Source organism: Terrapene carolina, unplaced genomic scaffold, assembly GCF_002925995.2.
Source record: "Terrapene carolina triunguis isolate 2854851 unplaced genomic scaffold, T_m_triunguis-2.0 Scaffold62, whole genome shotgun sequence".
In the NCBI taxonomy this organism is placed as follows: Eukaryota; Metazoa; Chordata; order Testudines; family Emydidae; genus Terrapene; species Terrapene triunguis.
Genome location: NW_020664413.1, coordinates 38,488,080 through 38,504,251, shown reverse-complemented (window position 1 = coordinate 38,504,251; position 16,172 = coordinate 38,488,080). Strand labels below are relative to the sequence as shown.

The following is a 16,172-nucleotide window of genomic DNA, read 5'->3' as shown; positions in this document are numbered from 1 at the left end:
TCATTTCCCTGGGCCACTTCCCTGCAGCTCCCAGCACCCTCTTCACCCTTGCCTCAGGGCCTCAGCTTGCAAATGCCTGCAGCCAATCAGGAGCCATCTTTAGCTCTCCCCAGTCACTGCTAACAGCACTGCTCTGTCTGGGATGCTAGTTCTCTTCTGCCAGGCAGGAGCCTGATTTCCCTCATCGAGCTCCAGTCAGCTTCTGGACTTGCTCTGCCCTGCAGCTCTTCTTATATGGACCTGCCTGGCCCTGATTGGCTGCTCCTTGCAGCCCCTTTCCTATTGGCTGCTTTTTGCACAGCCATCCTAGGGGTCTATTAACCCCAATAGGCCAGTGTGTGGCAGGTGCCCCATCACAGTAGTATTTAAGTGTTTGCTTTGTAACTATGAAACTGGAAACAGGAAAGAAGCATTACTATGTGTGAAATAATCGTTTACCACAAGAGATGTCATCTCCTGCCCTACAAAGGCCTATAGACACCAGACAAACCGCTGGGGAACATCAGTGGACAAAAGACTTTGTTGATTGTTTTCTCCACAACCCATGAAGAGGGGACATGCACAAATACTCATCCCATTGCAGCTTGAACTCTGGTGGAAGGGCATTAAAAACCCTGTCAAGAAGAAATTATCGTCAATATGCTGCTTGGAATTCAAAAAGGGCAATATTTCTAAGCATAAGCAAGGGATCCCCAAGCTGCTTAGCTTGGGTTAGCTCTAACAGACATACAGAGCTTGCATATTACAGCAGCTGCTGCTATGTTTTGGATCCTAAGACTGTAACTCATTTGTGGGTGTGTGTATGTTTACCTGCTTTAAACTTGTAAAGAACTCTTGTTTCCTTTTCTTAGTTAATAAATCTTTAGTTAGTTTATTACAGGATTGGCTACAAGCACGGTTTTTGGTATGTGATCTGAGGTGCAATTGACCTGGGGTAAGTGACTGGTCCTTTGGGACTGGAAATAACCTGAATATTGTTGTGATTTTTCATGTGAGGGACCATCTCTCACAAAGGCAACCTTGTTTGGGTGGCAAGATATACTGTCTGTGATTCCATGTTAAGGTTGTTATAGTGCTTGGGAGTTCACACTTGATTCTTAGTTGGTGAAATCTAATGATAGAACTCAAAACGTTCATGAGCCACTCCAGCCAGCTCTGAAGAATAATGATGATAATAGTCACTTTTAATTCACAGTTGATACATTTATCACAAGCATCCAGCTACTCTGAGACTGTAGCGGTGATGTGAGTGGAAGAGAAAAGAATATCATGTCAAATGTCAGCACTATTTTGCACCCTTCTTTTGGTCATCCACTAATGCCTGCACAGCCCAGCAGTTGTGCAGCTGCCTCCATAGATTATTCGTGCTACCATAAATGATCCCAGTGAGAGAAAGTGCATAGATAATCACACAGATACATGGTAAAACACATTCCCCACTCCCATCACAACCTAGTCTGTTGCTCTGACTGCAGAGGACCTACAGAATGTAAACTCCATGCAGGGTGGGAATCAAGAGCAGATGGAGAAGTTGTCACTCACTTGGTTGCCTCCCTGGCCTTGTCTTCACTGAGGGGAAAAAGCATGTTCTAACTTGAATTAGTTAACTCAAGGCAAACTCCTAATGAAGACAAGGCAGTTTGTAGTTTTCACATGAGCTAGCAGGTCAAGTTAAAGAATTAACTCACTCAGGTTAAGAACACACTCTTTTTACATTTACATTGCAAGGATTTGGCTTGGGATATTTTAATAATTTTCCTCTTTCTATAATATAAAAATCTAGTATCTTGAAAAAAGAACAAGGAGTACTTGTGGCACCTTAGAGACTAACAAATTTATTTGGGCATAAGCTTTCGTGGGCTAAAACCCACTTCATCAGACGCATGCAGTGGAAAATACAGTAGAAAGATATATATATATATATACAGTAACTCCTCACTTAAAGTCACCCCAGTTAACATTGTTTCGTTGCTGATCAATTAGGGAACATGCTCGTTTAAAGTTGTGCAATGCTCCCTTCTAATGTCGTTTGGCAGCCGCCTGCTTTGTCCACTGCTTGCAGGAAGAGCAGCCTGTTGGAGCTAGCTGGTGGGGGCTTGGAATCAGGGTGGACTGGCAGCCCCCCTATCAGCTCCCCGCTCCCCTAAGTTCCCTGTGCTGCAGCTGCCCAGCAGGCTAGCAATTGCCAGCATTCAGCTGTCCCTTCCCCCACTGCCATGTGCTCTCCTGCCCTCTGCCTTGGAGCTGCTCCCAGAGACTCCTGCTTGCAGTACGGGGGGAGGGGAGAAGTGGGGGGCTAATGTCAGGGTGTCCCCCTCCCCCCTGCTCCTGCACCCCGCTTACCCTATTTCCATAGAGCAGGGGGGACACACGACAGGGTTCAGGATGGAGGGAGATTCCAGGCAGCAGTTACGGTCTCAGCAAGCTGATCTAATTAACAAGGCAGTGTACTTAAGACTGGGGTCAGCAATTAAAGGGGAAGTGTGCATCTCTCTCTCTCACACACACGGTGTGTGTCTCTGTCTCTGTCTGCTATGCTGTCTCCCCTCCCTCCATGCCTGCTGCCTTGTAGATTGAGGCTACATTAACAACGAGTTAACCCTTGAGGGCTCAGCCAAATGCTAATTCATCGTTTAGCAGTAAGGCATTCCCTGGGAAATATCCCACCCTCTGACTCCTCCACCTCAACCAAGCTTCACAATCATCATCACTGTGTACCAGTACACACACACACACACACACACACACACACAGTATAAGTTTTAAACAAACAATTTAATACTGGTACACAGTGATGATGATTGTATATAAAGACTATATATATATAGTCTTTTGTCTGGTGAAAAAAATTTCCCTGGAAACTAACCCCCTCATTTACATTAAATCTTATAGGGAAATTGGATTCGCTTAGCATCGTTTTGCTTAAAGTCACATTTTTCAGGAACATAACTACAACGTTAAGTGAGGAGTTACTGTACAGAAAACATGAAAAAATGGGGGTTGCCATACCAACTTTAACGAGACTAGTCAATTAAGGTGGGCGATTATCAGCAGGAGAGAAAAAACTTTTGTAGTGATAATCAGCATGGCCCATTTCAAACAGTTGACAAGAAGGTGTTAGTAACAGTAGGGGAAAAATTAGCATGGGGAAATATTTTTAGTTTGTGTAATGACCCATCCACTCACAGTCTTTATTCAAGCCTAATTTAATAGTGTCCAGTTTGCAAATTAATTCCAGTTCTGCAGTTTCTCATTGGAGTCTGTTTTTGAAGTTTTTTTGTTGAAGAATTGCGACTTTTCGGTCTGTAATTGAGGGTCCAGGGAGGTTGAAGTGTTCTCCGACTGGTTTTTGAATGTTATAATTCTTGACGTCTGATTTGTATCCATTTATTCTTTTGTGTAGAGACTGTCTGGTTTGGCCAATGTATATGCCAGAGGGGCATTGCTGGTACATGATGTCATATATCACATTGGTAGATGTGCAGGTGAACGAGCCCCTGATGGTGTGGCTGATGTGATTAAGTCCCTTGAATAGATATGTGGACAAAGTTGGCAAGGGGCTTTGTTGCAAGGATAGGTTCCTGGGTTAGTGTTTTTGTTGTGTGGTTGCTGGTGAGTATTTGTTTCAGTTTGGGGGACTGTCTGTAAGCAAGGACTGGCCTGTCTCCCAAGATCTGTGAGAGTGAGGGATCGTCCTTCAGGATAGGTTGTAGATCTTGATGATGCGCTGGAGAGGTTTTAGTTGGGGGCTGAAGGTGATGGCTAGTGACGTTCTGTTACTTTCTTGGGCCTGTCCTGTAATAGGTGACTTCTGGCTCTGTCAATCTGTTTCTTCACTTTAGCAGGTGGGTATTGTAGTTTTAAGAATGCTTGATAGAGATCTTGTAGGTGATTGTCTCTGTCTGAGGGACTGGAGCAAATGCGGTTGTATCTTAGAGCTTGGCTGTAGACAATGGATCATGTGATGTGGTCTGGATGAAAGCTGGAGGCATGTAGATAAGTATAGCGGTCAGTAGGTTTCTGGTATAGGGTGGTGTTTATGTGACCATCGCTTATTAGCACTGTAGTTTCCAGGAAGTGGATCTCTTGTGTGGACTGGTCCAGGCTGAGGTTGATGGTGGGATGGAAATTGTTGAAATCATGGTGGAATTCCTCAAGGGCTTCTTTTCCATGGGTCCAGATGATGAAGATGTCATCAATGTAGCGCAAGTAGAATAGGGGCTTTAGGGGACAAGAGCTGAGGAAGGGTTGTTCTAAGTCAGCCATAAAAATGTTGGCATACTGTGGGGCTATTCGGGTACCCATAGCAGTGCCGCTGACTTGAAGGTATATATTGTCCCCAAATGTGAAATAGTTGTGGGTGAGGACAAAGTCACAAAGTTCAGCCACCTGGTTTGCCGTGACATTATCGGGGATACTGTTTATTTTTTGATTATTTCTGAATACTTGAAATTTATAAGGTTTCTAGCCTCACGCTGATTCAGAGGGGGAGTTTTCTCTGGAACCCCAAACAAATTAGCTAAACAAGCCTCTTTTCAAGCTGTTCAACTCCCAAAGATGGTGATGGGACTGAACAGGTTTAAATGAGGACAGAATTGACCATTGTGTGTAGAAACGGGAGGACCCCATTGCAGTTCAACACCTAGCAACGTTCAATTGAAGTTCACTCCACCAGCCTGCTAACAACATCTGTTTTTATGCAGGAATGAAGATTGGAGTACACACAACAGATGTTAAAGACAGTGAACAAATCTTTTTAAGCAATTACATTTAATTAAGATACTGCATGTTATTTACAGAAAACATACATTACACAATTCCTACACATAAAGTGCAGACTAAGTATAAAGACAGAAAAACTGTACTTCAATTACATGCTAAATAAAATAAATAAAAAGCAATTATTTTGGCACAATAGCTATTACATAAACAAATAAATACTCTAGAACATGATGAATTAACTTTTCTATTTACAGTCTATTTGAAAGTGCAAAACAATTGCTAAAAATTGAAATATTTGTAAATGTTTAAGCCCAGAAAGTATGTTTTAATAATCCACAACTAATTGTAGCTGATATTTAAGGTTATAATGTCCCGGAAAATATTGTCTTTGTGCATTTTGTGCTCTTTTGGAACCAGTCTCTTGCTACCTTTATGCTACTGATATTATGAAGCTCATTGCTTCAAACTGAAATTTTCTAAAATCCTGGTTGGTTGTTTAAGAAAACCTCAAAAGAAGTAAAATTACAAATATTAATCTATTTATAATTCAAAACATGGCAGTTCAGTCCTGCCAGGGTAACTTAAATGGCCAGAGTGCTTTACAGTTGTATGCAAATGTGGTTAAGGTGTGAAATTGTTATTAATACATGTAGTGTTTAATAAGTAAACATTTTTTTCCAATAGCTCCCTGAATACCAAACCCTGGAAATATACCATTGGACCTAGCTTGGGCCCAAATTCTGCCACTGGTTTCTTACATACATCTCCGTTTGAAGTTAATGTGAACTGAACATGCAAAACTAATGGCAGATTTTAGCCTCAAACTGGATAATAAATCTTAAAATATTGTGTTTTTAATTAGAGAAAAGAAACACTGCTACATTCCTTAGAACTATTCGGAGTTTTTGGTGCACTTTTCACCAGCTCTTCTAGCTATTTTATCTCTTGTTTTTATTTTCACTAGTTACAGGAATTTTGCCTCACCTTAAAATGAATGAACAGTACCCAACGTGCACCCTCACAGTTACAATGTATAAACTCTTCATTAGTCAAACTTCTCTGAGGGCTGGTATATTGTGCGTTACCTAGGATTTTAGAATATGTTTTTGCTTATTTTTGTAGTGGCAATGCAGTAGCAGAATAAGTGGAGTTCTTAATAGATGACCTTGACTGGAAAAAAATCATTTCTTGTAGTCACTTTAAATGTTTATGCTCGACGTGGTTCTAGTCGGTGAGACATCTGTGATAAAGTTCTCTGGTTGTCAATCACATTTAATTGTCGTACATAGCTCCGTACATCCTGATGGTTCTTATTAGTTAGAGCTGCGTCAGGATCTGAAGAAACAGAAATGATGTAAGATTGGTACACGTGGTCAAACAAAAGCCTGAGTAGAATATATAACTCTTCTTTTCAGAACTCTACTATAAGTAAACACCAGATATTGGTGCAGTAAAAATAAAATGTTTAGAAATCTGTCTTCCACTATTCTCCTCCACTTGAATTCACTCTCCCCAGAGTATTTTATATTTTTATTATCTTGTATTATTTTTCCCATAGAATAACTCTGCTTCCTGGTGTCCTTGGCTACATTCTCTCAAATTGATGGCCCTTGGGTGAAGTTTTATACCTAGCTTAATACTCAATAGTAATAATTACACAGCTAGTTGGTATAGTTTAACAGTTTAGTAATATCTACTGTTGACCTAGGAGAGCTCACACTGGCCCAAAACTGTAAAATTGCTTTAGGTGCCCTTTATGAACCAATGTAGTCCTTAATTCATTATTATTTAACATTTGTAAGGTGGTGGTGTTTAGTGGCCAAGCAGCTTCAGACCCATTTTGTTAGGTGTTGTAAAAACATATAATAAGTGACAGTCACTGGCTTACAATCTAAAAGCTCCCTGGGCCAGATTTGTCAAGATGGAGATAGGCACCTAGTGGGATTTTCAAAAGTGACTACCACCTAACTGATTGGTTTCAGCAGGAGTTAGGTGCTCACATGCTTTTGAAGATCCCACTAACTGCTTATCTGCATCTTTAGATGCCTAAATATCTTGAACAATCTGACAGCATGTGCTACAGCAAGGGCTAGAAACTGAGTACATATCCAGGCTCCAGGTACTAGGGTGGCTAGCTTTTGCTGAAGCCTGTGCCATCACATCTACGTTGGTAGATGATAGCTAGATTAAAGTTAGCATGGGTACCCCTACCCACACTACCATCACACCTTCACTTGCAGTGTAGACAAACCCATAGGCAGAGCCTAAGCTACAACTTGATCAGGTAACACAATTGTAAAGGCATTAAACTGTGTCTACATGAGGTATAAGGGCTGTTTTAAATCAAGTTAGTTAACTTGATTTTTAAAAGCAATTTATCTAGACATTCCCTAAATGACCACACAAGACGGTAGCCAGGGGAGAATCAAGTCTTTTGTGTTTAATTTAATCACTTTTTACTCTAGTTATACAATATAATGTAATTGCACTGTATGCATCCCTGCAATATTTATTAAAGTATTGCTATATATTGTTCCATAGACTGGTGACTTCAGAGCTGAGTAACTGCTGCTTCACAGCAATATGCACTAGGTGCTTTACAAACGTTCACTTTTCTTTTAGAAAAGAAGATGATGCAGAATCTACACTGTGTGCAAACTAAAGGGTTTACTTTATTCTCAATGTATGTGCATATGTCCATGGACTTTAACTGAAGATATGTGTGTGTGTTTACATCTAGAAGATAATGAGAGTATATTTTAATTTCTAAATCATTTATATCTGAAGGTCTCAGAGTGCCTGATAAATCAAAATTAAAAAAGAGAGATGTCCCAAAATTAAAAAAGAGAGATGTCCAATCGAGATGCTGGCTGGAACAAAGGAAAAGTTTAGTCAACATGAGATTCTGGTGCTAGGATGGAAAAAAATCTATCCCATTATACGTGTTTCTTTTATTCTGCTTTCTGTGAAGAAGGATAGGAAGCTGCTGTGTTAAAAAGAAAATCAGAGACTGAGTGATGCTCTTTAGCAAAGTGAGGCTGAAATTATCCAGTCTGGTTGTTCAGACCTCTGTCATTGTACATGACCACAAAGTATGGTGAAACTATTGAAACAATAGCCTCAAAATGCATTATCCAGTATGTCTTTATCATCCACAACAAACTCATTTTTAACATTCGAATTACCAATGATAATTCTGACAATGCACATATTGCAATACACTTACTGAAAGATTGGCTTCGGCAAAATTTCACTGTCCTTACAGTGTTGGCGATCATACGCTGAAAAGAAAATGTATTTTAAGTGTCCTTCTTGGTGGAGGATGCAAACAGAAAACAAACATCATATTTCATCATTTGAACTAAGCACAGGTCTGAAGATACTGACAAAGTCAATTAAAACATATTCAAATGATGTTAAAGGTTCAGAATTTTAACGTTGCCCTGACATTTTGGGTCTGATTCTCATTTACATGGGCCTCAAAGTGGGCATAAATGTGATTTCCATTTTCTAAGTGATGTAAAGGGGCCTTAGTATAAGTGAGAATCAGTACCTTTAATATTTAACCTTGCTCCCATCTTCACACGAAACAAAAGGGTTATCCCAAACCCTCTCCACACGAATACTCAACTTTAATTTTAAGATCACTAGTTCCTAACAGCAAGGACATTCTAGAGCACATTCCATTAAATTACTGAGCACTTTAAGATATTTCAAATTTTATTATGGGTTTGAGTTAAAATGCAGCTCCGCTTTGAAAAGTGGCTGTAAAAATGGCATCCTGGGGATCCATGTTTATTGATTTCCTGATGAAATGTGCTCAGTTTATAATTAAAAAGCTGATGGGTGGAAACCTGGCCCTACTGAAGTCAAGAGGAGTTTTGCCATTGACTTCAATGGCGCCAAAATTTCACCCAGTCCTGCAAATTCAACTTGGATTCTTTTCTTTTTCTACAGCTGGAGTTGAAACTTTTGTTGATAATTCACAGGAAGGAACAGAATCCAACTCAGTCCCTCCTAAATGTGTTTGCTTTGCAGTGGAAAGAAGAGTAAAATGTAGTAAAAAATTATTGCAGTCCCTAAAGTAAGCCACAATGACTCAATAAACATGGGGGGTAGCTCTGATAAGGAAGAAGTGCCATTTTACAGTAATGTTTCAGAGCAGAACTGCTGCTGATTAAACAAAAAGCAAGGAAGTTGAAATCTAATTCTACAACCCCAAACTTAACTCACTGGCTCAATTGTCACCTGATAGATAATGTTCTCCTGGCTGAGCAAAGTATCAATTAAATTACAACTTCAGGAGTAAATCTGAATTTCCATAGTTGGGGAGTTTGAGTTAGGCATGAAAGCTTGTGGTTTAATTTACTTATTTAAATTAAGAAAAAGAAGTAGGAAAAAAGTTTCCAATGGCAAAATTGCTATTGCTACAAGAAATCTGAAGTTTGTTCACATGTGTTCCAACACATTTAACATGTTAAAACATATTCTAATAGTTATATGTTAACATACTTTCACAGCATATTCTCAACAGGCTGTTTTACATACACTGGAAATTAAGATGATCAAGAAAATGAGTAGTGAGAGAATTGTCTGGTTAAATTTAGATGCCTCGCAAAAGAAATCCACAGATTAGGCTTTTATGTGAAAATAAAATAGCTCTTAATCCAACAGCTCAGAGGAAAATAGTAAGCACTACCTCAGAACAGGCTTGTAACTGACATTTTTCATACACGTGAATGGAGTAATCTCAGACATTTTAATGCAGCATGTAAAGTATTCCAAGAGTGGCATGATTGTTGATCAGCACGAGAAATCTAATACCTACACAATATGTAACTAGCCTGTGATAGTGCCCAAGAGGTGCCTGAGTGTACATCACAACTTTGCCAACATTTTGGGGCATATGGACCAAGGATTATTTTTTATACTCTCTAAATAAACAGATGCAAAATTAAATAGATAAAAAGCCCTCAAGTAAAAATAATTTTTTTACCTTAGTTCTGTTTACACTTCTCCAAATCATTATTATTACTTGTCTAGTATTACAGGTGTGCATGGTGTTCTACTTTAAGAGTTTACAATCTAAGGCTCCAATCCTGCAAATTCTCTTGCATGTTCTTAACATTAAGCACATGAGTAATCCAACTGACTTCACTAGGGCTACTCAGATACTTAATGATAAAGACATATCTAAGAGTTGTGCTGGATCAGCCCAGAGTGCACAGTGCCTTGTAGGATCAAGCCTGGAAGTCTAGCCTAATCAAACTGGAAAACACTTGAGTATGCTCTGGAAACAGATATGTTACATACTTCTGTGGAAGCCACGTAGTTTTGGCTAACACATTTACTAGTGGTGTTGCTATTTTGATCATACTATTTCAGGAAATACTCCCTTAAAATAAGTACTTCCAGGAGAGGTATCATAGCATTGAACAAGGTTGGCTGACTAATGCCTTGATGCAGCTTCCAGAATTACTTCTTTTAGGGGAGGCACTTCAGAAAGTTCTGTCTTTCAAGATGATGGTTAAAGTTGCATGACCTGTATATTGCTGGGTGTTTGTTGGAAACATGCAGCCTTATCTTTCTGTACTTACAAATCTTCAGTGTCTTAGGCCTCACGTCACAAAAAATTTGAACTGAACCATGAAGTTTGGATCTAGAGCTATATTCAAACTTCTCCAATGTTTGATTAGTTTTGGATCCAGTTTTATGGTTGAGAATCTTACCTTGCGGTAAGAGACAAGCATCACTGAAACTTTTTCACCCCATGTATTTTCTTTATTTTGGGGATGTTCTGTATATTGGAGTAACATTTGGGATCAGGACAAGTCTATTGTGTGCAGTTCAGAAAGATGAAAGAAATCAGGAGTATGAGCTTCCAAAAGTTCTAACTCTAAGCTTCTCCCTTTATGGACTATTCAAAATTAGGAAAATGGAAGTTGTGCATTTAGCCTCTTGTTGGGATAGGAGTATCTTCTCTCACTGAACTGTCTGAAGGATTCCATTTTAAGGAGCGGTGTTGCATGGCTCTAAAGATAGTCTCATCCAATCCTTTTCATTCAGAAGGATGCAGGCAGTGATGCAACAGCAAGGATTTTGGAAGTGGGAGTTAACACAGCAGAATATGTTGCTTCAACCCAATGAGATGACCCCAGAAGCACACCATACATCCTACAAAAAGCCCCATTCACATGGCTCTTTGTATGTCCTGTACACTTTACACGTATTGACACAAAAGGTGTGAGTTGGACATATCACTGGCTCATAAAGAAAAACTAGATTTATTTTACCAGTGCCTTGCAAATGTGGTGGATTCTCTTCTTTTGATCCATTAATAGTGGAGTTTTACTACATGTAGATGAAGGGTTGTATTACTGAGCAAACATTAACACCAGGGCCGGCTCTAGGTTTTTTGCCGCCCCAAGCAAAAATAATTTTGGCTGCCCTCCGTCCAGCCCTGGGCTCCTCGCTGCACCCCCCGCCGCCCCAGCCCTGGGCTCCCCACCACCACCCGCACCCCCCTGCTGCCCCAGCCCTGGGCTCTCCCCGGCCCCCCCCACCTGCACCCTCCTTCCACCGCAGCCCTGGGTCACTGGTAACTTGCTCCCAGGACGGGTCATTCAGCAGGAATTTTAGGTGTGCACAGAACACAGACAGGATTGGTTCCCATATGGTTACAGAACTGCAGTAAAGTGGAACGATTTTCAGCTTGTGTGATTGGAGGATATCTGGATGCATATTATAAGACTGTCCTACATAAATGAGGAAAAGTTGAGGTGCCTTTATTATTCTTTTGTTCCACTCTTTCTTTCTAAGTGATATTGCATTGGCAAATTCCTCAGTCTTCCTTTTAAAAGGCAATGGCTGTTGAAAATAGCAATTCCAGTCCTAATAACCACTGGGAAGCATTTCTTGCTCAATTTTATCCTACTTTTTCTATAGCAAGTTACAGTGGAGCAGTGTATTTGATTTGGGAGAAATGAAGTAACAGCCGCCCAAACTGAGCTTGAGCACTCCTGAATTTTGAGGTGTTCAAATCTGGAAGGCAGGTGCTTGGGGGGGAGGGGGCTGTGGCTCCGCAGGGGAGCACGGCAGCATGTATGCAGCGGCATGTCTGGCGCTGCGTGAAGCCAGACAAGCTGGTCTGAGTGGCACGGTAAGGGGGCTGGGGGGTTGGAGAAGGGGTAGGGGGTTCCGGGGGGGCAGTCAAGGGACAGGGAGCAGGGGGGGTTGGATGGGGCGGAGGTTCGGGGGGGCAGTCAGGGGCAGGGAGAAGGGGGGGTTAGATGGGTCAGGGGTTCGGGGGGGCAGTCGGGGGACAGGCAGCGGTTGGATAGGCATGGGAGTCCCAGGGGGTTGTCAGGGGACAGGTAGGGGGTGGGGTCCTAGGGGGGAAGTTGGGGGGGGGCCTCAGGAGGGGGCAGTTGGGGACAAGGAGAAGGGAGGCTTAGATAGGAGGTGGGGTCCCAGGAGGGGGCAATCAGGGGACAAGGACCATTGGGGCTTAGATAGGGGGTGGGGTCCTGGGGGGGCAGTTGGGGCAGGGGTCCCGGGAGGGGGTGATCAGGGGACAGGGAGCAGGGGGGTTGGATGGATTGGGGTTTCTGTGGGGGGCAGTTGGAGGGAGTGGATGGGGGCAGGGTGGGGCTACCCTCCCTCCCCTTGGAGTGTCCTATTTTTTGAATGTTAATATATGGTATCCCTACCCTTCCCAGGGCAGCTCTCCATTCACAGCAGGCTGCAGCATGAGGTCTCAGCTTCCTCCCTCCCTCCCCCTCTTTCCTGTTGGTAGTGGCCAAGGGAATGCTGGGAAATGTAGTTCTTTCCCTGCTCCAGGGCTGGCTCTATAGGCAGGGAGCTAACCAAGAAACTACAGCTCCCAGGGCCCCCTGTTGGTTCTCAGCTCCCAGGCTGGATCCGTGCCACCCCTGCAAATGGGCTGCCCCAAGCACATGCTTGCTTTGCTGGTGCCTAGAGCCGCCCCTGATTAACACAGAAGTTCAATTGTTAGCACCTTAAACTTTTCTTCATATTGGGATTGCCTCAGGTTAATATCTCCAAAAATTAGCCTCTGTTTACTACCTATGCTACGAAAGGCCATTATTGAAAAGCCATATAAACCTAAATATGGAGCCATCTGAAATAGAACCAACCATGTAACACAATAGCAACTGCTACTATCAGCATGCTATATATACACACAACAATACCGTTTCAAGTTTTATGCTGCCTAGAAGAGTGGCAGCAGGCCAGCACATTATCTGCTAATCCATTCCTAGTCTAGGCTTCTAAATGTTATAAATATTCATATATGCCATAGAAAACTACCAGGGGCTTTAGTCACACACTTTCTGCATAATCTTTATGTTCCAAAAATGAAAGAATGTTTACCCTTTTTTTGCATAAGGATCAGAATGTGAAATCCCTTTTGTTCATAACCACAAAACCTGAAAACCAATATGCACAAATTCTCTAATCCTCATTTCACACCTCAAGGATGAAGAGACTCAATAAAAGAAGAACCAGTGACCAGCTTTGTAGCCTGATGGTACTGTCTTGTGGTGCCATAGGAAGGTGGGCTCTTGGTTTCAGAGCCACCTTGCAACTTCTATTCCCTCTGCAGGTGCCACTACTGGTAAGCAGAGAGTGCAGAGGCTGCCAGGTAAATTGATCTCTGATCACACTGCCAGATGATTTAAGGAATAGTGTTGACATAATCTCCAAAGGAAGTGCATCCCCTGCCTTCCCTTATGAAGACATGATGCTGCAATGACAGCCACATGTACTCGGGTTATAGAGGGAATGGGAGGAAAGGGTGGTAAATAATGACTTTCAAATGAACCGTAAGGGAAAAGATAAAGACCATGTATGTATTGAATTCATTTGGGGACACAAATGTGGTATGGAATATAGCATCTCCACATGGAGAGCCAGCCCCTGGCGCCTCCCACAGAACAACCATTCTAGAAAAGGGCCTGCCTAGCATATCCCATCTATTTAAAAAACCCGTGAAACTGTTTAAAAATTGGCAGGTACAAAAGCAGTACAACTTGTATGTAATATACTGTTATGTACTGGCTTTGTAGGTTGCATGTTGCCCTCTAGTGGCTATCCCACAGGGAGTAAACAGGAACTACTACTACTACTACTAACAGCTATGGGACTTCTCCTTTGCCTCAAAGGGTAGAGGCTTGTTTCTGGAGTTGAGAGATAAACTTGTGTGAGGTGCCTAATTGTTGCATTTGTGGTCTACTACAGTCCTCTTCACTATTGCTTTACCTTCCTGCAGCTCCCAAATTGTATGTTCTCAACCTTGCAACAGCAGTACTTCTACAACTTCGCAAGCTAGTTCCCCCCTGATAATTATGACTTTGTCTTCACTGCCAAAAAAGGTGCGTTTTTACAGTACGATAGCTAATGCATGTTATGTAAAACTCCTAGTGGAGATAAGGCACAGACAGCTTTTACTGCAATGTAGTTAGGTGAGATCAAATCTGGGTAGAGGGTACAATATTGACTTCGTCTAGCTACACAGCACTTTTCTCCGCTAGGATTTTCAGCAAGATAGCAAACACATGGTAGTTACTGTAAAAATAGAACTTTTTGGCAGTGAAGACAAAGCCTATAAGGCACTAGTAATGCTACTGTTATGCTAATAATTCAAACATCTAATTACTGACAAAAATATTGATCATGGCCCCATAAACCCAGGGGCCAACTCCTGCTATCTGCTGCCCCCTCCCAGCTTCCCATAACGGTATTAGAAGGACGCACAAAGAGCAGGCTGTGATTTAGTACTTTAGACTTGTGAGAAAATAATGGATGAAAGAGTTCTCACAAGTCTGAAAAAGTGTCAGTCTTTTTAAAAATACAGTTGAAACATTAAACAGAGATGAGAGTGAATAAGAAAGCTGTGTTGGTTGGAAGGATGTCATTTATTATGCTATTTCCAGTCTGGGTGGCCAATTACAAGCAGACAGTTGTCGGTAACCTATCAGCTGTTGGGACTGAAACTCTTTGGTGAGAATTCAGACATAGCGCTGTAGTTACGCCAGAAGCAGAAGAACATCCCTTTTTGGAATTAAACAAAGATTTCAGTAGGGATCATCAAGAGATTTTTATTTGTAAGCACAACAAAAGTTAAAATCTCCTAATCAGGATGGATCAAAAGAAACTGTTTTCCAAAGGATGAAGAAATTCAGGACAGATCAATCATTCTTAACCATCAGAAGCAACTAGAGTTAATTATATAGCTAGAAATGACAAATCGCTAGATATGGCTCCTGGAGAAAATCTCCCACTGCCTATTTTCTGGTTTCTATCTAAAACTACATGAAAGTAGCAGAATATTGACAATGGTGTTGCTCAGAATTTATACCAGTGTAAATTACAGCAGAATTTAGCCAGTAATATGTGACTGCATAGCCTTGTCTTCACTAGGAAAAAAAAGTATTTTTTAGCCTGTGTTAGCTAAGACATGGTAATTAACACGTGACCAGGCAGTTGTAGTTGTAACATGAGTTAAAAGACTGAGATAAACAATAGTCTCCCTCCCCCATTTATTTATCTTGACCTGATAACACATGTAAAAACTACAAACTGCCTTGTCCACACTAGGATTTTACAGTGTGTTAGCTAGCACATGCTAAAAAAAAAAAAAAAAATCACCTTTTTTCCTACTGTGGATATTCCCTGTTCACCAGGTGCCTTTTATAGCTTTGCACTAACCTGCTCTCTCTCCCATCTATTAAAATTTTTTCTCCTTCCTTTCCCAATGTCTTGTCTCCTTCTCTCTCTGTGTCCTCTTCTTGTCTTTCTTCATATGTTCTCTCTTCCCCATGCTTTCTCCCTACCTTCCTAATCTGTCCTTCTTTCCCCCTCAAGATCTTACTACTTTCACTGTGGGTACGTCCACACTGTAATTTCCAGCCTAAGGAGAAATTCCCACACTAACTCGGATCGAACTAGCATGCTAAAAATGAGTAACCGCAGCCATGTGAGCGGTGGGAGGGCCTAACTGCCAGAGTACGTACCTGGGGTCTCCCACAGGATTGTACTCAGGAGGCCAAAACATAGGCTACATGCCAGGCCAGTGAACTGAGATATGTGGGAGAGCTTTGACTGGAGGCTGCATATTGCTTGAGAGAGCTGTGTGTGTGGAAAGAAGCATCAGAAACACTACAGAAGCAGACAGAGAAAGCAGCAAGGAAGCCCCAGAGACACCCAGAGAAGTGCTTGTAACATGACCCTGAGGGTATGTCTAAGCTGCAGATGGCAGCCTGCTCCCCAGCACAGGTAGATAGACACATGCTAGCTCTGCTTGAGTGAGTGCACGAAAAGCAGCAGTGTAGCCAGGGCTAGCTGCCTGAGTACAAACCCACCGGGGCCAGCCCCCTGAGGTACATATGTGGGCAGCTAGCCCAAGCTGCCACCCTGCTACCCCGACA

The 16,172-nt window shown here is 41.9% G+C and overlaps 1 protein-coding gene across 1 annotated transcript in view; it reads right to left on the bottom strand.

Moving 5' to 3' along the window:
* Positions 1–4,881: 4,881 nt before the first annotated feature.
* RAPGEF4 (Rap guanine nucleotide exchange factor 4) overlaps positions 4,882–16,172 on the bottom strand; it is a 228,390-nt gene continuing 217,099 nt past the window's right edge. Inside the window, exons 30-31 of the mRNA XM_026647574.1 lie at positions 7,949–8,003; positions 4,882–6,057 (exon numbers count right to left, since the gene is read on the bottom strand). Coding sequence (XP_026503359.1) covers positions 5,930–6,057; positions 7,949–8,003 — 183 coding nt within the window. The 3' untranslated portion in view covers positions 4,882–5,929. The remainder of the gene's footprint in view (positions 6,058–7,948; positions 8,004–16,172) is intronic.